This window comes from Engystomops pustulosus, chromosome 3, assembly GCF_040894005.1.
Source record: "Engystomops pustulosus chromosome 3, aEngPut4.maternal, whole genome shotgun sequence".
NCBI lineage: Eukaryota > Metazoa > Chordata > Amphibia > Anura > Leptodactylidae > Engystomops > Engystomops pustulosus.
The window spans coordinates 179880990-179906531 of record NC_092413.1 but is presented as its reverse complement, the minus strand read 5'-3'; the positions used below and the strand labels follow the sequence as shown (position 1 = coordinate 179906531).

At 38.5% G+C, this 25542-nt stretch overlaps 1 protein-coding gene across 1 annotated transcript in view; it reads right to left on the bottom strand.

Moving 5' to 3' along the window:
• Nucleotides 1-25542, bottom strand: part of CLSTN2 (calsyntenin 2) — a 550032-nt gene that overhangs the window by 36243 nt on the left and 488247 nt on the right. Inside the window, exon 9 of the mRNA XM_072143113.1 lies at nt 5927-6089. Within this exon, the coding sequence (XP_071999214.1) occupies nt 5927-6089 (163 nt within the window). The remainder of the gene's footprint in view (nt 1-5926; nt 6090-25542) is intronic.

Here is a 25542-nt window from a genome sequence, read left to right as displayed (position 1 = left end):
AATTTTGGGCTGTCTTAAGAACAAGGATTAACAAAAGATCTTTATTGCAGACACTTTTGATAACAGTAGCATGGGACTAAAGTACAGGAAATTACCAGCATCCAGAGGTCCATATGTCATAGAGGTCATCTGTAAGTAAGGTATTCTTATCCCGGGGGCTATCTGTATATATTTTTTCTTTGTTTGTTTTCATTTATTTGTTTTTTTAATGTACAATTTTCTTTCCAATAAATTACCGTACCCATTTTACTATCTTGTATGTATAAGTAAGAACATTAAATTAATAAAGATAATCCAGCACCGTACTGCACAAGCAATACTAAAGCAGATTTTGGAAAGCTTTTGTACATATTCCATGGATAAATGGTTTATTTCTCCGAGTGCTTAGTAAGAAATAGAAAATCACTGTGAATGAGTTGCAGCTTGGGGAAGATTTGAAGTGAATTGAGGTAAGGATGATAATTCATTAAAGTAACACATATTACAGTTCTTTAGGTACATAAACAGTCAGGCATACATTATTTAATGCATTTACTTGTATTATTCTATAATTCACAGCACTGAAAGCATTAATTTGTGGGCATGCATTTTTTATCTGCTCAGGACTATATAAGACTCAGGACAGCTGGATCTACAAAACCCTTCGAATTCCCTCACTGAATGCACCAACACAATAAATTACTAACCAGGAATAAAGAATGTTTTTGTTCACTCCCAACAATTCATATTCGCTACAAAACATTATTAGAAATGACAACCATCTTGACTGAGTTCCAAAACAGCAGATGCGAGAAGACAATAGCTGCTTGGAAATGAACGTTCCATAATGGCGTTACATAATGCATACAACGAAATACACGTCACTATTGGGACTGTATAATGTCGCATGTAAAAGGTTCTCTTGGTGCTATTGCTATGTATTATGTAGATTCTAATCATCTACTAAAGGCAAGTACTAAAAGGGAACCCGTCACAGCGATCTGGGATACTAAGCCACCCACAGGTCCTTATGGACCAGTGATTTAGTGTCTCAAATCGCCCTGTATCATTTTTAAGTATCGTGGTAAAAAAATACTCATCTTGATCCCTTGGCACTTGTCGGTTTCTGGCAAGTGAAATTGGAGCAATAGACCCCAGTTTCACTGTGCAAGCGCCATAGGTACTATCCCGGATTCACTTCCCTCATCATGAGATGTGGCGCTTGTGTGGCATCTGCTAATCTGATTCGGATTCGCCTCTAGGTTAGTATTTATGTTTATTTTTTATTTTACTTCCATTTAAAAAGTTCAAAATGGTTGATTTGGGACACTAAACCACGGGTCCATAAAGACCTTTAGTTGGTTTAGTGTCACAAATCGACCTGACAGGTCTTCTTTAAAGGGAATATTCTAGCTTCCTGGTTACACACTCTTGTTAGGTAAATTGCCCAGCAACCTTCAAAAATAAATCAATGGGAAAATCTTCATTTTTATTTATTTGCAAATTAGCAAAATTTCAGTGCCCAACAAATATACTGTGAGATCTGGTGATCCTTTGACAATCAGTTTCACCACCCCTTGCCTTTCACCGAGCTTTGCTTCCAAGTGATATTCTCCCCAAGATAATCAGGAAAAAAGAGAATGCACTGGAGCTCATATCCAGGGGGCGAATTAAGGCTACAATGCGCCCAGGTCTGTTTGAAAAGTGTTCACACCTTACTTCCCAGAATTGTTGGCTACTGAGGGGGTCATTTTTTATTTTATCAAGACCCTAATTTTTTTGTTGGTTTGTTTCTGATTTTTTTTTGAGTTGTGCCTTTTTAAACTCATATTGTGCTAGAAGTTTAGTGTAAATGGAGTTTTCGCCACCCTTTCCAAATGGTAGCTCTAATGTAGTAGCAGCAGGCTGATTCTCTAACAAGATGGGGGTTTAGTATGGAATGTGAGGCCCGGGGCAAATAGTGTCCTTTCTGCAGGCAGGATGTTATAGAACAGGAGGAGCTGAGCAGATTGCACATGGTATCCTATCTGCAGGCAGCATGTTAAAGAGCATGTTATAAGCTTCCAAATTGGGGGGGGTGTCCAAACTGTGTCACAAGCCCAAAATTCTGACCGCGCCAAAAACCTCTGTTAAATGTGGCACAAACTGGAAATAGTCAGGAAATACGACGGAAATGCGGTGTGCGGATCCTTAGTAAATGTGCCCCATATATATATAATTTTGGCAAATGGACGGGACCCTTCTAGATGCAGAATATTTGCAGATATATAAGACCATGCGGCTGAATGTTTCTTTTTAGTTACCAAGTGCACTTGTCTTTGTTTTTCTCCTGTGTTCTCTGCATTTGCAGGCAGTTATCACCTTTTGCTGTACTCTGTGGGTAGATAACAAAGAACAAGAAAGTCCGCCAGCATCTTCAGAAATTTTCCACCTTTATTGAAGCCTGTACATGAATACCACGCATATTGAAGCTGCATGGCTCTTTTTCAACACTTGACCATGTAAGAGAGATACGTGGTGTTCACTTACAGACTCCAATAAAGGTGTTAAAATTTCTGAAAATGCTAACAGATTGCCTTGTGCTTTGGTAAAGTGCCCAGATAGGGAGAGTGCTGGCACTCCTCAATATTCAATAGTATCTGGATAACAGGACTCTTGTCCTTTTCATTTTTAGTTTCTAATTTTGCCTTTTGCAGGTTTCTGCTTTGCATTAAAGTTACAGTTTCAGCTTCATTTTACTTGCTATTATGACAATGTAAGTATTTATATCACAAGCTTTTGTTTCTTAAAGCAAACCAGTGAACTATAAGCATGAAAAGCAATCTGAAGACAGCATATTATAGAGCAGTGGAAGCTGAAAATACTGTACATAGGGGCACATGTATCATAAGGCTGGCTTGGTCCGTTTTTGAGACTTTTGGCTTTATGCATGAGGGGTTAGGTCTATAGTGAATTTGCGACTTTTTGGAACAAAAAGTCACAAAAAGTCTCCAAAAGTTCGAATTTCTATGCCTGGTCAGGGGCAGCCTTAGATTTGTGCCATATATTCAACTTTATAATTTTACCTGGTATCCAAGGATGTCTATAGTGACTCAAGGTGAGCATTGCTGCTGAGTCCAGAAGCTTAACCCCATGCTTTCTCTGCATGCATCAGTAATGACATGTGACCTGGGTGATATCATTACAGGTCCTCTAGCCTCTAAAAATTACCAAACTGTAGACCATGCACATATCTTAGCACATGAAATCACAGCAGCCTGTATAGAGTGAAGCAGAAGTCCATGCAGTCTGCCGTGATTTTATGTGCCCTGATATGTGCATGGGGTACAGTTTGGTAATGTTACCATGATGACATGATGTCACCCTGGTCACATGGCATTAAGCCACCCCACCCCCTGACTCGCTCCAAATAACCCTGGATACCAGGTAAGTTTATAACTCTGATTTTTATGGAGGAGTGAAGGAATCAATTTTTAGCTGATAGGGTTTCAGATAGTTAATAGGGCTCTATGGGACAATGCCACTAGCTGTATTCATGGAAAATGTGGTTCTCTAAGAAGGAGTCAATAAACAGTACTCAAAGACCGGATATACATGATAGTCTCAGGGTCCACTGATGACAGAATACTGAACTGGAACTTGTGTTTTTTTGTAGATGTAGAAAAATCACAGACATCATAACAGAAGCCTAACAGACCTTATCATAGTTTATGGGTTACAGTAGACTATTTTGGTGTTGACATCTGACGTTTGTTAGTAAGTTATTTCACTGACAGCAATATCTTAAAGAATATAGAAACTTGAATATCACTGAGGTGGACACAGCATGGCTTTGTGTGTATGAGACGGATATCCATTGTGTCAGCTAGCCTTTGTTTAACCTGACACAGTAAACTTTAGATGTTTTTGCTCTTAGATTAACTGGTTCTTTTAAAATAGATGTCACTTATCAAAGGGAAAATATGTCATTAATATCAGATACAATAGCTAGGCAACAATTTTGAGGCTTTAATCCAGATTTCTCAAAATATTTAGTAAAATGTTAAATATAATTTTGATAAATTGGTTAATCTGTTGTTATAAAAACTAATTCAATTTTGCTAAATCTTCTATTAGGTAAAATGTCCATATGTTTTAAGGTCTTTAAAACTAAAAATACATATTAAATCTTATTGACATGCTACTGAACATTCGTTTCCAAAATCTTGAAATACGTCTTTTACAAAAACCATGTAAAATGTTTAATTTTTTTGCGATGGCATGCTTGCAGTCATCTCCACTGGTTGACAGTTTGCTAACCTTTTTGTATTCCTGAGTTTCAAAGCGGCAGGTAAACAATCTGCAAAGATTGGATGCACCCTGGAGCCCTTTGCACTCCAGGATTTAGCTGCAATATCTTAACCACTTTGTTGAAAGTGTAGCTGCTAGCGGCTAAACCATTGAGAGTATGCCTCATGTCCTTTCAGCCTGAAGATACCCTCCAGTTAGCTGGAGATGGTGGTGATTGGTCTATTTTAATGTGTGTAATCTCTTATATTATATAATCGACAGTGGGCTATGGATCTTCTGTGTCATCTAACTGTTTTGGCAGTAAGTGAATACTAAGGGCATTTCACTCTTTACCTTTTGCACAGGGATCTGGAATTTTCTGCAGGGTGGACTAGAGTAATAGTGATCCAAAGCACTAATGGACAAACAAATAATGGTCAAGGACAGTCCTAGTTCGGGGCAAGTGGCACTAAACCATTATCTCAGAGCCATAGGTCAGAGCAGGTGACAAATGATGGAATCCAGCTGTTGGGAAGACACCAAGCTCATGTAAATGACAGGAACCCCTTCTGCCCACATAGAGATTCTGTGTAATATGATGTCTCATTGAGGTAAATGTATCATAGTTTCAGCTAGGCAAATTGTCAAATTTTAGCAACTTTTTCAGTTTTTGCGCCATTTTTGCGACTTTTAACTCTGTTCTTTTTCAAGTACACCTTGTCTGCACCTTTGTGCAGTGTGCCTTATGTATCCTTGTTTTCCAGATGTTCAGTGCGACTTTTGCCGTTTTTGTGCCATTTTTGCAGCATTTTTGGCGCACATCTGCACCTGGTCCAGGGCAGGTGCAAAGGAACGTTTTTTTTCATGGACCCGATTTTAACATGTAAATTGGAATTATTTCACATGCTTTAACTGTTTAAAAGTTTTCACAATAACCTGCTTTGTCAAAATTCAAAAATTTTTGCTTTTTATTTTTTTTAATGCTTACTTCTAAGGGTGAGGTCACATGTAGTGGTTTAATTTCAATTTCAATCCATTTTGAAACTAATTACAACATCTGAGGGCAGGTGATTTGCCTTATTTCGTTACTGTTAACATTTATAAAACGCAATATAAACGCCACGTTAATGCATGTGTCTACTATATATTTGTAAATTCAAATGTTAACAGAAACGTAATTGGGAAAATCACCTCTCCTCAGCTGTTGTAATAGGTTTCAAAATTTATTAAAAATGCAACATGTTAAATCCCAAATTAACAGTAGTGTCCACTCTTGTATATAACCCCTTCATGTGGCTTGTGTCCTCTCCTGTATATAACCCCTTCATGTGACTTGTGTCCATGTGTATTTGAGACATTTGCAACAAAAAGTCCCAAAAAGAAGCCAAAATTTGCACCTGCCAGGATAGGAAAAGCTGAACACGTATCACAAGTAAAAAGACACACAGGATCATACATAAGGCGCAAAAAGAGCTGCCAAATGTCTCAAAAGTTCACCAAGACAAAACTATGATACATTTGGCCCAGTGAAGTGCTGCTAATAAGCCGAAGTCTCAAAGCTAGAGTAAAGCTATGTGTACACGACAATAAAATGTTGATGTGTGCTAGCCGTAGTTTCCTCTTTTATGTGTTCAGGCACATGGATGTGAAATTCTTTGACTGTCCTATGATTTCTTACCTTGCCAACAAGCCCCGACAGTCAGCTGCATGGCAATGTGTGAGGGATGGATTGGCCAATCATTTGTTACCAGGTATGGCTCATACATTCCTCCATCCATGTACAGAGTCACCACTGGGAAGTCAACATTTATCACATAGTAGTGCCATTCTTTGTCACAGATCTGGAAAATAAATGAAGTTTTCAAAAAATTTGCATTAGTCAAATAATGTTATCCATGCACATCAACTATATCATCCTACAATTGACCAATAGTGCCAATGCCCTATACATATATATTTTTTTAATTTCACACTTTTTCACACTATTTTTGTGTTGTATGCTTTATAAATCCAGTTAGGGTAAAGATACAGTAGCATAATAAATATCTATTTGTTTCCATGACATAACATGTAATTTTTTACATGGGAAGGTGGAACTGCAGGGGAAATAGAAAGAAGCAGCTATGACGAATGATAGTGCAGGAGGTGTGTCTAAGACTACCTAAGACACTTTGTAGGGAAAATCTGTGAATGTTCTTCTAATTTTAATTTTAATATCTCAAAACATTGAACACTTTTCACTTTGTAATGTAGATTAGTTCAGAATCTATGGAACTAAAAATTACTATAAAATTCATGAATTCATTTATTCACAATTTGTTTGGGTTTTTGTACAAATTCATTTTTCTTGAACATCTGGTCTACGAGCTACAACAATCCCAAATAGGAAAACAGCTTCTGTATTTAATTTGTAAGTAATAAAGAAAATATTACAGAGATAAACCTTGAAAAAACTCCAGCCTTTGTCATTATTGCCATGAATGGCTGCACTGAGAGTAGGAAATAGTAAAATATGATAAAATATATGTAAATATAATTGGATATATAATCAACTCTGAGATGGGCAGTTAAAGACTAGGAAGTCTCTGCAGTTATTCAGTCCATTAATAATAGATGCTCAGTAATGGGTAAAATGCATTTCCTATTAATAATAACTAAACAGACAAACAGGGAAGTTTATATCACAGGGGAAGAAAACATGTCAAGTCTAAATTATTATTGATAGAATTAAAGTATTTCCTTATGTCTGCCTGCTTCACTCTAAAAAATACTTTACTTAAAGGGAGTATATTTGCTAAAATAAAGCATATTCAGATATCAAACTGGAGAAATTTCAGTCATATAGACATGCACACAGCAATGAAAGGTGTAAGACACTTATAAGAAATTTTAACAGGGTTAAGTATTAGACCATACATCCACACTCCTCTCCAACTGCTGATATGGGAGTATATTTCATTTGCTGTAACCAGCAGGACATTAGAGGTTACAAGAAGTCCCGAGTCCTGCTTTCTGAGAGCCACGAGACCCTTGGCTTCTAGCAGTGAATGGAAAGCTTTACCAGGATGAGTAAACAGCTGGTACAGAAAGTATTCAGAGACCTTAAAATGTTTCACTCTTTTTCATTGCAGCCAATTGTAGGCCAATCTTTTGCTTATCCATGTACACTCTGTGCCCCGTCTTGGCAGAAAAAAACAGATGTAGATATTTGTGCAAATTTTTGAAAAAAAAAAAAATGAAATATCACATGGTGTCCTTTTGGTCCTCTTTGAGATGGTTCTACTTCTTCACTGGAGTCCAGCTATGTTTAATTAAATTATTTGACACACCTGTATTCGACAGACACACCTGTCTATATAAGACCTCACATCTCACATCGCATGTCAGAGCACATGGGAATCATGAGGTCTATGGAACTGCCCAAGGAGTTCAGGGACAGAACTTGCACTGATCATGCAAGGTTAGAAAATAATTTCTGCAGCACTCAAGATTCCTAAGAGCACAGTTTCCTACATATTCATTAATTGGAAGAAGTTTGGTATGACCACAACTCTTCCTCGACCTGACCGTCCAGCCAAGCTAAGTAATCATGGGAGAAGAGCCTTGGTGAGAGAGGTAAAGAATAACCCAAGATTGATGTGGCTAAGCTACAGAGATGCAGTAAGGAGATGGGAGAAACTTCCACAAAGTCAACTATGACTGAGGCCCTCCAGTAGTCAGTGTTTTTATGGCAGAGTCTGACGTTTATAGCCTCCATGTATTTATCACATGCTCAGTTGTATGTATAATTTTATACATACATTGTTTTTCTACTCGGTTTTTTTTTTTTTTTTCCAAAGGTTTGAGAAGCTGACTAAGACTTGGAATATGAAAGCATATTCCAAAGGGATGTAAGAGTCCATTACAGATACCCAGAAGAAAATATGCTTTGGCTGTATAGACTTTACTGGAGCTTCTGTTGAACAGTCTTTTAGTTTGACAACTTCAGTGATTCTAGTCACAGCGTTAACTGCTAACATTTCAGTGAGAACAGAGTCGTTTTTTCTTAAGAAAGAAACTGTGAAAAAATAAAACTTGCAAGTGACACTAAATATTTAGAAAAGTTTCAGAACTTGCATTGAACAGACTCTTAATTAGAAAAAAAACCAGATATATTTCTGGAAAGGAACAGAACACGTTATTGACCCGAAAATATGCAGATATAACAGTTTTCAGATGAGAGCAGTAGAGTGGAATGTTTTATTATTGTGCTCAAATAACAATAGTTACTATATGAAACAGAAAAGTGCAGTGTCAATTATAACCAGGGCAATGGGAGATATTTATTAGGGCTTGTAAACATGTTTTCTGGTGTCCAAGCCCCTAAATAATCACACTGCCTAGCAAACTGCCTGGAATTGTGACTATTTCCCTGTTTACCCTACCTCCACATCAAATTGATGTAAAGGGGTGTGCATGGGGGGTGCGGCCAGGGGCAGAGTGGGCCAACATGGGGCCATCCTGCACAAAGACTGAAAATTTACTATAACCTGTGATCATTTAAGCCTGAATGGTCACTGGTTAAGGTCAATTATACACCAGTGCAGCCAGCAGCTGGATACATAAAAAGGTTCTGGAGGAGCAGTAGGGAACCGTATGGACAAGAGGGAACAGTATGGACAGGAGGGAAAAGTATGGAGAGCAGGGAACAGTATGGTGCTGCATCTGGCAGAAATAAAAGGTATCAACAACTGAGTACTCTCAACTTCCATCTAGATATACACTGAGGATTCTGCACATGGGAACATGATGAAATAAACAAATTTTCCTCTTGTGAACAATTAAAACATTGCAAGAATCAAACACAACTAAATTCTTACTAGATTACATTAATGGTAGTAAAAAAAGTGTTCAGTTTTAAATTTCACCTGGTGAGTGATTATTATTAGATTATTATTAGCATTAGACTAATCTCATAAGCAACCATTCAATGCCCAATAACATTTTCATTATAGTCCATCCTCTCTATCTCTATTAATGTTTGTTTTTGCTTTTTTCCATCTGCTTCTTCCTGTGTTAATTTTATTCAGATCTCTTTTTGTGACATTTGTTGGATATGTCTCAAAAATGACGCACAAATGTCGCAAGCTTTCTCTTCTCTTTTTTTGGCAAAAAAAAATCGCAATTTTTGACAATTTGAAAAGATAAATGTCATTTGCGACAGCTAAAACTTATGGAAAAGAAGATAAATGTGTCTTCCTGACGATAAAGGAATGTCCGGCGGATGTTAGTGCACATTTCAAAAAGTCACCCAAAAAGTCACAAAAATTGTGCCAATAAAAGACTCAGAAAATAAAGATAAATGACCCCCACTATTCTTTGTTTTTGGACAGACCATTTAAAATGTCTCAGATATCCAAAGCCAGTGAGAATAGAAAATAAGAAGCTGATAATTTTACAGAAATTAGGTGACTAATGATGGGAAACTCATACCAGAATAGATAAGGAGCACCAGATACTGTGAATTGGGGAGAGGGGGGGGGGGGGTTCATATTAACTGACCCACTAATAAAGAATCATTATCTAAGAAATAAAGGTTTCCTGTGTGAGTAAAATTTATAGCAGTTAATTGTACAATTTCTCATGTAGAACACATAAATGCATGAGAAAAGACACCTTTTCTTATCAATGTAGTAAAAGTGACATTTTGTCCTTGGCCAGCTTACGTTTTTCCCATACTACTAATATTGTGTTCCAGACGCCACATCAAATGGATGTAATCGCTTTCCATTTCAAACAGATATATCTATTATCACAAGCAACATGGCCAAACAGGAACAAGAGATAAATGCAGCAATAAGGAATGACCTTTAATCCATACCTGAAACAGGAGGAAAAAGTGTTTTCTGAAGGTGAAATGGTCTCCGGTGGAAATTGAAAGTAAATAGATTGGCAAAATGGAAAACTTAGTTGAAATACAAAATAATGTGAATCATCCTAGTGGCTTAGAAGATATGTTGCTATGCTCTGACTCTGATCATATCTCTATTATTCTGAACATAGAGGAAGCTAATTCATCATGTGTCATTCGGGAAGCATAAAAATAATCTATTGGGTAAGGAGTCGGCTAAAATGAATATCGTTCCAGTGACTTTTGCCACACAACCAAAACTTTAAGCTGGTTTCATTTAGAATCATCTTCTTTGTCCAGCATTGGTGATGTCGATTGCAGACATTTTCTTTTTAAACAAAGTTTGCTTTATAGAATGTGAGACAAAGCACAGGACCTTATACTAAAACAATGTTATGCACATCTTAAACGGCGTAAAATTTTAGCTAAAAGCTTCCGATGGAGGACTTCATTGTGACTCTACAGTCCTGTATAATGAAGTTTTAAACTATCCAGATGTTGCCATATGGTGCCTCCATACGGAAGCATGGTATGGAACCATTTTTGTAGCAGATTCATAATAAAAAGCCTCCATATGCCCTGACATAAAATTGGAGAGATTCCTGGCACATGTATTTACAGACTTTAATGATTGGTATAATATGGTTCTCTATACTATGTACAGAGCTTGAGTATGGTTATGCATTTTATTTCATGCCGTTGCATAATTTTTCCAAATCATAACATATGCTAACAAAGCAGTAACTAGGAGAGGCAGGGCTCCATAGCGGTCTTCTGAATGCGCCCCCCTTCCCTCTGAAAAATATACACATTACACTCATATTTTCACACACATTTCTTTACTTAAATACTTAAACATACAGTTCACTCAAACACACACATTTATACACTCTTACACATACGCACACATATAGAACATATACACATCCCATATACACGCAAACAGTGCCATATACAAATATACAACATATGTACACACGTACAGTATATACACACACCGTACACTGTATACACATCACACAGCGGGTCATTTATCTCATAACATGTCCCAAAAATTCTGCACAAATGTCTTAAGTCACTTCCTTCCATTTTCTTAATTTTCTTTAAAGGAAACCTACCACTTGAAGTGGCAGGTTTAAGAAGAAAACACAGAGCACCAGCTCAGGGTGAGCTGGTGCCGGAGCTTATTTTTGTTAGTGTATCGCGGTTTAAAACACTTTTTAAACTTTATAGCCGGCGCAGGGAGGTACGCGCTCGGCGCTTACCATGCGCGCGGCTCTCCTTCACTTCCTATGTAGCCCCGCGCACGGTCGCGCGCATGGTAAGCGCTGAGCGCGTACATCCCTGCGCCGTCTATAAAGTTTAAAAAGTGTTTTAAACCGCGATACAGCGGTTTAAAACACTAACAAAAATAAGCTCCGGCACCAGCTCACCCTGAGCTGGTGCTCGGTGTTTTCTTCTTAAACCTGCCATTTCAAGTGGTAGGTTTCCTTTAAGTATGAAACAGAGAAAAAGTTTCACGTACCCTAATGTCCTGATTGTGGTGGAAGTTGGTGTACGGAGTGCACACGTGGTTCTGGCTTTAAACTGTAGATACTTGAGAAAGAGAAGATCGTAGCACATCCAACGAAGTTAAAACACTTTATTCTTCATTCTTTAAAATCGTACATCGGTGTACAAGTATGCACAGAAAACAAATTGTTTTTTCCGTGCCTACTTGTACACCGATGTACGATTTTCCCTTTTTTTTTAGTTTTTTTCATTTGGGGTTTTGGGATTGTTTAATTTATCTTAAAGAGTGATAAATCTGAGATCTGAGTTTATTTTTATTTGCTACTTAAAAAAAAAAAAAAATTTTAAATTCTTGGGCAACCACTTTTGAACTGTTTTCTTTACCAGCAGGGGATTTGAGTTTTTGAACAAAAATATGCAAATTTTTTACATGATTGTTCGAAAATCAACATTTGGATTCTAAAGATGTCACCACAGACTCTACTGCAAATGCAACCAAAAGAAAAAAAAATCAATGATAAATGACCCTCATTGACTATTTCCAAAGGGAACCAGAATTACATGCAAGGTTCTGTAGGTAGATTGGAGATTGTAGGTAGATTGGTGTAGATCTGTGTATTCTGTTTTTGATCCTTCAAGCTCTAACATATTAATGGGCTATCAATGGCCAATAAAATTAACGTAGATACCTCCTTCCCTAGTCAGCTGATAGCAGCACTGCCAACAACACTGCTACGCATTGGACCAAACTGGAAAAAATGGTTTCAGCTGAAGTTGCCAGGCAGGATACTACAGACTTGGATAGCATATACTGTACATAGTTTAATCACTAGTAGCCTGATGTTACTCTTTACTGCCACCTGCTGTGAAACAACAACCAGGTTTTAATTAATGGTTGTTGTGTGGCAGCAGTTGGAATAGCAGCAGCCTTTAGTGGGGGCTCTAGAGTTACACCCCTTTAATCTCAGATTATAGGTGGTTTTCCCATAGACATCATAATTCCCCATAGAAGTTATTTATCATTAAGCCAGCTCTTTGGAATATTCCTATGACTGTATTTGGAGTTCTACTTCCCATCAGAATGTATTTATGCGGCTTTGACCATTTAATAAATCTGTCTGCAGTGTTCTTCTGCAGTGCTGGTTGTTTTGTGATTTTTTTGCCAAAAAGTCACATAAATGTCACATTATTTGACTTTTTGAAAAGTTGTAGTAGATAACTCTGGTCTTGCACAGTGTTGCAATAATGGTTCAGGTGGTAAGAATTGCATTCTGCAACTTTTTGATGTCATAAAATTGGGTGAAAATGAGGTGTGAATTTTTTGCCACTTTTGCCAAAAAAGCCCAGTAAACCCAATGATAACTAAAACCCTTGCAGTCCCCCTGTTTTGCTGATTACATGTGATGCAACTACATGGACCCATGTATAGGACTTAAATGTTGTTTATGGAAAACCCCTTAAAAATATTCTATAGAGCAACCAATAACATGTTGGAAGCCTGAAGACTCCTTCAAAAAGGGCATTTTTTTTATTAATATAGTTTTTGCTGATATGTCATATGTAATCACAATGGCAACTTCAATACAATCACTGCAGTCAGGGATCCTGCTGAGAGATTGTAATTAGTAGCCTTAATTCCTGCAAAAAGCGTTAAGAATTAGCACTCATTAGTTACAAATAATGCAAATTGTATTTTAGAAATACAGAAGTTTAAGAAGTTGTGATCTGTCTAATAGAGTTCAGAAAAGAGGACTGAAAAAGGCAAGCTGAAGAACAGATTTTGCAGGCAGAAGAATATTTTGATGGCAGAGACGCTATGAATCCTCACCACAGAGTTGTAGACAGTCTGTGAGCCATGGCCATATAAGGTGGCAGTTGACTTAGGGCTGAGGGAGGCAGCAGAACTTATGGTTTAATGTGGGTGAATTGGGCAGCTGTCAGATCACACACCACTAGCATAGACCTTTCTCTATTGGTGTCAGGCTCCAGGGGCAGTGGACCCACTGGACCATAGCGGACAATGACGTAAGCCGACACCTGGAACCGGAAAGTGAGTGGCCCCTGGTTTTCACTAGAGTCCGCCACAAAGCGGTTGGACTTGCTGCGATGTGGTACCACTAGGTCGTTCCACTTTGTCCGGGGTAGGAGCCAAATCAAGGTACAAAGACGTTAGGCAGAATCATGGTCAGAGACAGGCAGGAGGATTAGACATGCAGCACAGGATCAACGTCACAAAGCACAAAGCAGAAGGTCAGGACAGGCAGCATGGAGTAAAGGTCAGGAACAGAACTGGGGTCACAACGGGAAATTAGCAAACAGGCACAAGGCAATGACACAAGCTTACTCCGAGGTATATAGCACAAAGATCCGTCAGGGAACACAGGAAGGGGCTGGGAATTTATCAGGGAAGGCAGCTGGCCAGTGGCAATTATTAGCACACTGGCCTTTTTAAATTTTACAGAGCCGGCATGCAAGCGCCCTAGGAGGTTGGTACGCGCGTGCCAAGCCGTAATGGACACTGTCGGAACCTGGCAAGGTGAGTGATGCAGCGGGCACAGCAAGCACACGGAGGAACATGGGTGCGCCTGCGAACAGAAACACGGGTCGCAGGGGCAACAGGACATGTCACTTGTATATGTGTTTTTAAGATGCAGATGCCATTGATATGAAGAGTGGCGCAGATCAGCCCTGTTACTTAGTCTGTTAGTTAGTCTGTCAGTGCCACTCTATACTCTCTGCAGGACACAGGCCCATCTTCCTGCACAGAGCAGCGAACTAGTAGAAAATTCGGGAGAAGAAGAGATGAAAGCAGCATAGGAACAGGGAGTGCTAGTTTTATTATTTTATGAAAAGCCACATACTGCATACACAATGCAATGCAACTATATTGATCCATTTTGGGAAATTGCTTTGTGCACACATCGTCCGAGCTAGGAATACAAATAGACATATACATGTAAACACATGAGAATATTTCAAACACACAATTAAAAATAAAAAATATCATTAATGCAGGTGAGGGGGACTCGTAAAAAACATTTCCAGGATCATATTGCAAACACTGAAGGACCTGAGTTCCCTAAGAAAGTAAGACCCTGATGTGGCTTTTTTGGTCGCTATGCAGCAATTTTAGGCCCAATCCATTTTGTCATTGATTATGACACCCAGGTATTTGTAATTCCTGACTCGTTCAATAGTTTGGTCTAATAGTAGGGTTAGATCTATTGCTACCCGAATTGAGGCTGTTTGAGGTAGTCATGTGTCCAGTTGACAGTAAAGGGCTGCAAATTGTGGTGGGTCATTTTGCCCCTCATCAGTGTTGGGTCAATGGTGTTAAAAGTGCTGCAGAAGTCAAAAAAGGTAATTCTTACAATGTTACACTTATGTTCCAGGTGAGAGTAGCTCCTATGTAGAAGGTACAGCAATGCGTCGTCCACACCCATTTTGTTGTTGAACAATAATTGTAATGAGTAAAGTCAACCCTTCTCCGCCTTCTTCATGTGACACAGGAGAATTCTCTCAAAGGATTTCATGATATGTGATGTTAGTGCAACAGAACGGAAGTTCTTGTAGTTCATGAGATTTTTGTTTTTGCAGTGGTCCACAGGACAGTTTCCAGATGTTGTTGAATATATTGGTCAATGCTTGGCTTAGCTCGTTACCATAGGTTTTTAATAGCCGCGGACAGATTGAATCAGGCCCCGCAGCCTTGTTGGGGTTGAGGCCATATAGGGCCATACTAACTTCCTCCGCAGTTACCATCAGTTCCTTATTTCCACTGCTATTAACTCCACCAGTTGGTGTAAGTCGGGGCGTAGTGGTTGGGTGGCCAGACATAGCTGTGTCACCTGGCAGGTTTACAGGGAAGCCACCCGAGAAGCAATTGAAGAATTGATTCATACCATTAGCTCTATATGCCCATTTCTCACTCAGGTTCTCCTCCCCAGTGCTGGTGATTTTGTTAATCCCTGGCCAGACCTCCTTCATGTTGTTATTTGCAAGTTTTGCAAGTTTTTTACCATACTCGGCCTGGCCCTTATGGAATAACGACATATTTACAAGGGGGACTGTATATAGTTAAACTATGGGGATCCATTCAATAATGGAGCAGCTTGTCACCTGTAAGGTCCTACTTAATGACTTCTAGTGTGAGACAGCGTCAGTATGTGTAGTGTCAGTCATTAGTAATGTGGTCAGCATTTTCTGATCAGGGTGTGGGTGCTTTTTAAAGATTTGTCAGTAAATTCAGTGGGATGAATATAACAGGGGATAGGCATGTTGCAGTATATAGTTTTCGTCTCAAAAAGGCTGGAATCTGCCATGCTGTGAGCCCCAATATGTATAGAACTATTATAATGTATAATGGTAAATATAAAACAGTGGTATTCTATAGTAATCTTTGATTTTAATATTGAGTCTTATGAAACATGGCATAGTAATTTTTAGTATTATGTGACATTGAAAGGTTCTCTGAATGTGTCTGAATGTTTTAAATTGCAAGAATAAGTAGACATGGTCTACTGCCATAAATGTATAGGTGCCTGGAAAGTTAAAATATATGTTCATTCATATGGTGCCTGATATCTATAATAACATAACAGGAGGATCTTAGTTTTGCATGGGAGCAACTGACTCTCAAAGACCTCCATTTGAGGTGTTAAAGTTGTATTCAGAAATGGGCATTCATGTTTAATTTAATCTGCTATAAACATACATATTTCCTATTTGAAGCGATTAAAAAGTGTACAGAAGTGAAGATAATTTCTCCTAAAAATGTAGTCATATGGTCCCCTAAAAACAGAGGACACTCTTCTTGGATACGACCACCACTAATAGAGTGCCCAAATTTGAGATTCCCTTTAAAGGATTTTTTTAGAACAGTGTAATTCATTCTTTCTATAATGTCTTAAAGGAAACCTACCACTTAGAATGGTAGGTGTAAGCTGTAAGTACCGGGCACCAGCTCAGGATGAGCTGGTGCCGGTACTTACTTTCGTTAGTGTTAAAACCGCGGTATCGCGGTTTTAACACTTTTTAAACTTTAGAGCAGAAGGGGCTTCGGCGCTGCGCTATTTCCTATGGAGGTGTGCGCACGCAGCGCCGAAGTGTCTTCTGCTCTAAAGTTTAAAAAGTGTTAAAACCGCGATACCGCTGTTTTAACACTAACGAAAGTAAGTACCGGCACCAGCTCATCCTGAGCTGGTGCCCGGTACTTACAGCTTACACCTACCATTCTAAGTGGTAGGTTTCCTTTAAATGATCTAAGAGACCATTTGCATACTGTCAGGGAGGCTTTACCATCCACCACATTATAATTCTGTAGCAGGAGCTACCTAAAAAATAAACTGTAGCTATGGTAGTAGTTTGTAAAAGTCACTGTTACAAGCCTTCACGGTACAGTCCATGCAGTTTCATTATAAAGAGTTCAGTACAATAACACATCATGCTCAAAAACATCTTTTAAAGGCTGCAATTCACCGGAATATAGATTGCTTCACAAAAACATGAAATAATACACATGATCCCATCACAAAATAGGTTTGCTTCAAAATGTCATTTGATGATCCACATGTCCACATATTTAACTTTGCAGCAGCTCTCACCTCTACGTCTGTTTATCGAGTCTGTGGTCCTCTCTGAGCTGCAGGAAGTAGACCTAGCTGCTAGGATTCACTCCACACCCCTCATGCTCCTTGAAAAAACGTTTAATCTGATACCTCAGTGAGTTTCTACTTAGCAAGGGGGCGAGGAGAGCAAAAAGTACCAAATTAAATGAAGAAAAACTTTTTGTGCATCAATAAGGTATAATAAAATTTTCTTCACATACATTGATTTATGCAAAGTTTTTTAAAAAGTAAGTGGGGGGCATTTAGCACGTGGGCAGGAATTACAACTCAACCCCTTTCCCAGGCCACTGTCACGTCAAATGGGTGTGACCTTTGAGAGGGTGACTTTTGATGACTCGGCCTGACAACTCTCCTAAGCCTGCAGCAAGTTATAGCTAAGTTATACACCGTTCAAAACCTCTTAGTATATCCGGTGTGTCTTGCATCGGCAAGGTTGGGGGGGGGGGGATCAGGACTGGCGGACAATATGTCCAGTCTTGATAAATCTTCCCCAGAGAAAATGTTACACTAAAATCAGATTAGACTTAGTAGAGATATATTCTCCTCATTGTCTAACTCTAAGGTTCTGTAAGTGCAAAAATAATCCTTGAACTCCATCACCTCCTCTTGAGTTTCATTATTAACAGACATTATAACAATCTGAGTTCAGTGATCAATGTGCACAATACACGTGCTGGATCATGTACCTGCAACAACAATTGTGCATAAGGCACATCATTAATGGTATCAGAGGGCTGATACTTCTACCAGCAATAAACATTGAAATAGACTTAGCATGAAGTGCACATAATGAAATAGAGATTGTTGGAGGTAGCCATGGAAATATTGCAATTATGGTATTTATGGGCTTCTTTCTCTAATTGTATTTATACAATGAAAATATGGGGTATAGTGGGAGTGTCAGGTAATAGACTTATCAACTGTTTTTAAGAGCCTGGCCTTGAAAAAGTGAATGTACAGTTTGAAAATGGAAAATGTATGAAGGTTACATTATATCTGAACACACACTGTATATACCCAGCAATCTGTTTCATACCGGCAGCACAATCATGTGTCATAATGTCTTTATTATTATATAAAAGCAGAAAGGTTCAAATTGTAGATTTTATAAGGAATTAGATTAAATACCATGTGGGATTCTAATACCGCCTACTACTAGAACACTTTTCACGTAGAACGATTCATAGGAAATGCTTTTATTTTTGTTTGCCCAAACCTTGGCTTATCTCCCGAAATGCAGAGTTAAAGGGGTATTCCCATCTGGGCATTTACATTTAATTAAATTCTTTTGCCATATGGTAACATTTCTTCAATTGGATGTAATTAAAAAAATGTTCCTGTGTGAAGATAATTTGAAGATAAATGTTTCCATGCTGTCCCTTAGAAACGAAATAGCTTCCTCAGATACGACCACCTCACATTTTGGCAGACCTGCTGGAACACCTGGCTTCAGCAACCATTACCACAGGACGTCTGTGGGACGCGCAGTAACTCCCGGATATTTCATATACAAAAACCCTTTGTGTCTTTCTGAAATCACTCCAGCAGAGGTGGCCGTATCCAAGGACACAGTCTTGTTTCTTAGGGACCACATCACTACATTTATGAGAAATTATCTTCACACAGGTAAAAAAAATTTTAATATTATCTAATTGAAGAAATGCATATATATGGCAGATAATGAAATTGAATGTGAATGCCGAGACGAGAATACCCCTTTAACAGAGTAACAGACTGCAATAGAAAGGGCTGTCTCCCTTTTTAAGTGTGACATGCATATTTTAGCCAATCAAAATATTGATACAGTTATATTAATATAGGTGAAATGCATATGAAGTGAACCTGTTACCAGGAATATCAATTTTAGCTGTTGATAGGTTTCAATAGCCTATGCTGATTATACAAATGGCTTTGTTAGCATAGGACCCTGCAGTACATTTATCCTGCAGTGTCTGACAGAATTGTGTTGCACACTCTTTGCTAAAAGTGCAGCAAAAAAAAACTTGGAGCACTTTGTTGGAGCACTGCAGGGTGTGCCACATTCATGAAGAACATGCGCCACAATTCACCTGGCGCACCCTGCATGCTACACGGGTTTAGTGCAGGTTGCATTGTTTTGGATGAATGTGGGCCCCACTTTTTTGTGTATACATGGTGACCCTTTTGTGTTTCAGGAGGATGAGAGAAAGTGACATACATTACACCCAAGAAAGTAATGGAAGGAGGAAACATATCTTAAGCTTTGTCTGGAACATGACCACCATCTTGAAAATCGCTATAATGCATAAATGGTCAGAGTTTTTCCAATGTGAATCTGGTCATTTGGCATATGAAAGAAGATGATCACTTGCTGCAGTCATATTTGCAATATCTCCCGTGATATAAAAGTTATCAACTGCAGTAGTTCTCATTTGACTTCACAAATAAGGGATCCAGCACCTTCAGCTCCACCATGGAAAACTTTACCAGTATTGTTGCAACTTTCTGTGTTGATAACTTTTGACCAACAAGAGATATTGCAAGTCTGATGAAGGCAATTGATTTATAAGACATTTCTGGTCTTCTTAGATATCCTATTGGAAAAACCTGCCCAAGATATAAGTTGGCGTCTTTCATCTCTAAATTTCATCTCTTAAAATTCAACGTTACCCCGAATCCTCTCTGATAACACTCATGATTGGTATGTGCAAAACGCCTGTGGCATGTAATTGCAGGTGGCGCATGCATGCTGCTATTTTCCTGGGGATCTTTTTGCTCCTCGTGACATCACGAGAAGTGACTAGATCCTAGGGAAAATGGTGGTATGCATGCTAGCTCTGTCCGGGGGATATAAGGAGCAGACCCATTTTAAAAGCTGACGGCAAGGGTTAACACCTGTGTTTGGATTTTGTTCAAGGTTTGTCTTAACCCGAATCTCCACTCATCAATACTGATCAACAAGTATTTCATATATTAAAGAGAAGTAGAAATACTGTTATAAAGACCCCCAATTCATGGTGGACTAAACACTGCTGGAATGCGTTTTCACTGAATTTCTTATGTTTGTTGATTTTTAATAAGAAGCATTTTGGGGACAGATGTGGGTCATTTCATAGGAGCAGCATTATTTTTCCCTTAATTTCTTGCTTCATCACATTTCTGTCAGTAGAATTTACTTAGGTGACCGGATCAAATTCTATTTCAGACCAACCAAAAGAAATGAAGTGGGAAAGGTAAGAGGCAGCCTGGGTAGAAGGGTCATGATATAGATTCTATGTTTGGGTAATTCTACTACAGTTCATAAAATGTAGAAGACTGAAGCTTAGGTTTAGCTACTTCATAGAAAGCAGATAAGAGAAAGCAGGGAAAATGTACTTTGATCCATTGCTCTGGGCATTAGCATTTTCCACTCAACCTTTACATCCAGATCAAACACCAGAATCTGCTGTGAAGGTAGTAGCTGTGCTCCAGCAACCGGCTTCAGAACTTGTCACCTAGTAGCCTTGGTGGCTCTGCATAAAGACATTGAGTCGTAGTATATTAATCCCAGCTTAGACCAAAATGTCAATCCTGCAGTCTACAAATAGAATTTGCTTTATAGTCAAGCATTACACACAAATCACTTACTATACTAGGAGAATATTAACCTCTTGCAGGATATCTTCCCCCTTTGCTTATATCGTACTATTTCTAGTGATACACTATAATTGCCATATTTTATTTTTAGACATTTAAGGAATACAAAGCAAAACAGTGTTAACAAAACGCATCTGGTTGATACCCATAGTCTACTAACACTAAATCACTTACAGTATAGCTTAGCATAAAAAATAGATATATATCTTTGTGTTTTTACAAGGCTCTGTACATCGGAATGGTCTCAGGAGACCAATCTGTGTGGGTATTACACAGGACGTGTTCTGGGAGAAATATTCATAATTACGTTTCAAGCATAAACCATTACTATTTTTAGTCCCTTTGAGACAGATCCCCTATGGATGGAATTCTTGCAGGTCTGTTAAAAAGGTCATGAAATAATAGAAGGCATACACGATGCACAGAACACTTATTACGTAAAGGGCAAAAGATCGTAAACTAGCGATGGTCCATGGACCTGTGTCATGAGTAATATCTATACCAAAATCATATTGTAAATTCTTTCAAATGATTGCCACCGAGCAAATGAGAAAATGGTCAGAATCGGTAGATAATAACTCATATAATATCAGACGCCTATTTAATTGGTTGATGACCTCCCACTGATGAGGGGCTTCTTCTTACTTAAAGTTGTGATGGGTTTTCCTGTACTGTAGGCAGCTTCCCAATGGATGGACCATTCTTATGAAAGACGGACCATGGTTCAGACCATGGAAAAAAAAAATATGTTGGGGTGAACCCAAGGACGGAACACGTTCAGAAATATGCAAGGACTGCTGAAGAGCAACGCCAAAACTGTAACAGTTTTTTACAGTAGCGGCACCAAAGTTTCTGTGCAATGTGTTCAGTTCATGGGACCAGACCAACATATGGGTCCATTTTCACAAACTCAACACATATTTGTCTGCAGCCGATCTAACACCTTTTCCAGAAGAGTAGATCCCTCCTCTGCCCACCTATTCCCACCATACTTACACCCTCCAGGGAACCCCAGCTAAAGTGAAATCATGACTAGCACTAGAAGATTAACTCTTCTTTGTTGCCGAAGTTTTCTGCCTCTTTCTTCCAATACACAAAGAATTGGCAACAATTCACAATTTCTATCAGGGTCTTCTATCACTCCTTTTCCATATTGAAACTTACCTTTGTGACCACCTCATAGGAAAGTGATGTATACACCACCTATGACTACATAACATGTTCACTGTATTAAAAATATAAGTTTTTTTTTACAAGTGAAGTTCTAGAAGTAGACCAACATACTTAACATTCAGTAATACATCTGAGTGTTGTTGCATCTGTAACTGTTGCCTCCTTTAAAATTACTACATGACTTGTTGACTGTTCTCACTATCAATAATGGATCCTTTCTTATTATCTTCTAAATGAAGTTGCAAAACGTGACAATCATCACACTTCTTCACACACTTACATTGTGAATTAATTATCATGACATACAGTAGCAGTGCAGATACTGTAATATCACATTTATATCACATAGCATATTAATGTGACTTTTTTGGTCTTCTGGTTTTATTTACACATAATGGATTTGATGAGGATTTAGTCAAATCCTCGTCAGATCGAAACATTATGCAGAAAAACAATGGGGTCAGTGGGCCACATTTATTAAAGCCCCTGTACCAGTTTTTTGCACACTATTTTCAGTGCAAACTGCTTGCACATGTAGTTATATAGTCCGCTGTACTATGCCTAATGCAACACAAATTTCTGCACTAAAAGAGATGTTCCGGTACACAGTTGTACCGTGCGCCACATTTACTATGCGGTGTCTGACAGAATTGTGTTGCATGCTCCATGTTAAAGGTGCACCAAAATAAAGTTGGTGCACTCTGTCGGAGCAGTGCAGGGTGCGCCAGTATATTGTTCTACTGTTTCTGTACTAGTTTTTTTTTTTCCAGTCTCATGTGGAATGAGGATTCTGATGCATGAGCTATGTCAATTGATTTCTGCCCCAGTCCTTGCTGTAACTATATTTCAGATTTGCTTGCGCAAAATGGAACAGACCTGTTGTTGATATGCTGTAAACTCATTGGGGCAGATTGACTTACCCGGTCCATTCGCAATCCAGCGGCGCGTTCTTGGTGGAGGATTCGGGTCCGGCTGGGATTAACCAGGTGTCGCTGCTGCGCTGAAGTTCATTGGATTGCACTGAAGTTCACCGTCCTCCGCTGGGTGCAGGTAAGTGCGTGTCAAGCAACACTTAAATGTGGTGGTTTTTCCAAATCCGTCAGGTTTTTTACAGCCATGCCCCCCATTTTCGTCGCGTGCATGCAGGCGCCGATGCGCCACAATCCGATCACGTGCGCCAAAATCCCGGGGCAATTCAGGGAAAATCGGCGCAAATCGGAAATATTTGGATAACACGTAGGGAAAATGTGAATTGGGCCCTTAGTAAATGACCCCCATTGACTAAATAAAGCACCAAGAAGGAGTTGCTGAAAGTAAATTTAATTTTTTATATGTTGTGAGGATTTGTAAAATTGAAAGCATGTAAAACCTGTTTGATTTATAGGACTGGACAGAAGAATGGACACTAAGGTATAAAGGTTTCAAAAGTAATCCTTTGGCGCATTGCTTGCAGATGCTCAGCTGGGTCTTTTTTATCCTACACTTTCAAAAGCTGTATGTTCCCAAAGCTGGTATCACAGCTAATTCTTGATTGGTGATAAATGTAATCAAGAAAGTGTGTCATTGTAGATAGTAGAAGTTTAATTTTTATTGTTTATACACAGGATTGAAGATTACAACTGCCAGGACCCTCAATGTCCATGAGAAAAGACCCCTTCCATTCACAAGAATGTTCTAACTAATTAATGGAGCACAGTGCTCGCCAATTTGTGGCACTCAGATAGCCAGTAAATGAGAGTGCTGGAGATACCAGGGCACTGTACTCAACAATTTCCAATGCTCTCATAGTATGATATATGCTCATCTATAGGGTTGGTTAAGTTCTCCTTATTGGTGATGGTCTGTTACAAACAGCTCCTAACAGCTAGTACAATATGGTGGAGATGGTTGGTAATTTGTTGAAATAGCCAACCAGTTTTTCTCCTCTTAAAGAGGACTTTAAGAGGACTTAACTCCTAGTGCTAAAATAAACGCATCAGTGTTACAATGCTAGCGTTATCGGAAACCTCAGATAATGCTATCTAACACCGCTGCAGAGTACTATAGAAACGCCGGACCACTCTCAAAGCGCCCCGCTCACTACATAGTGCTGTTTTTCAGGGTGGCAGGTCCTCTTTAAAGTCTATAAGTTAAGACAATCAAAAATTTTGAACCAAAAAGTACACTACTTCTCAGAGGCTGAAGTTTTTTTTTTAATATAAAAAGCTTTGGAAGAAGCAATTTTAGAAGAAACATCTTCTGCCATGACCTAATGTTTATTCAGACCACATCAGTTCTGTATACATTTAGACATCAGCTTGAGAATAAGTTGAGTTTTACAGCAACCTGAAATTTCCATTTTCCATGCAACATTTTCTTAGTCCAAATACCTAATGTACAGCCACTGAAAACTATTTACTACCACATTAGAGAAACTTTATTTTTAACATAGAAAAGCGGCGTAATGGTGTTTGCTTATTTTGCAATATTTTACAAAATTTTTGATACTCCTCCTGTAAATTCTTCCCTTCTTATCCATTAGCTATTCCTTGCACTTGTAATCTCCACACGATATATATCCAGGCATTCTGCTTTGATAAACCGATGATGCTTATCTAGAGGTTTATAACATTTCCTAGCGCTATTGTTATGCATTTGCTAATATATGTATCTGCCGGTGGAATAAAACACTCTGGCATTTTGCTCATATTTTGCTGAGCTTCAGGATAAACATTTGTATATGTGTTTTTACTTTATAATGTCACCACACACAGCACTGCCATAGTAATTGTTTTATGCACATGTCAGGCCTGTTAGACTAGCTATTAATTCAATTACTTATCAAAAGGCCAAGAATGACAGATATGTGAATAATTACCACTCCTGTGGATTTCATAAACAGTGTGACTCCAACTTGGATAAAATAGGAAAACCAATACACGGGAGTGCATATAAACAGTAGAATGAATATGATTACCTATCTGTGACATGAATTTCAATTGTGCTATAGAAATAAGGTATAATTTCCTTTTAAGACAGTCTTTATTCTATATTTAATATGCACCAAAGCAACTCTCTGGTTTACAATAAACATGTGACAATATATGTGGAATCTATGCTTGAATGTTTCTGGAAAGGTTCTACCCATTCCAAATTGATTCTTAATTTCTCTTTTCAACAAATTATGTTATCGGGTTTCCGTTTTTAGTCTCTTCCTTTCATGTCTAATCATTTTTTATGCTTCTATTTACAGATAAAATTATTTGCCAGTGGCGGCCATTTTATTTTCCATGCAAATTATTAGAAAGTTGAGAAAAAAATTAAAAATGAGATGGAATAAAAAAAAGATAAATTACTGATTCACTGCACCTTCAATGTTCAGGTCAGTGAATGATCACAGAGATACCACATTGGAAATACAAAGGAAAGAAAAATAAAAACAGAAAGGAAAGCACAATTAGCGTAGTACAGGCGGTCCTCTACGTAAGAACACTCGAC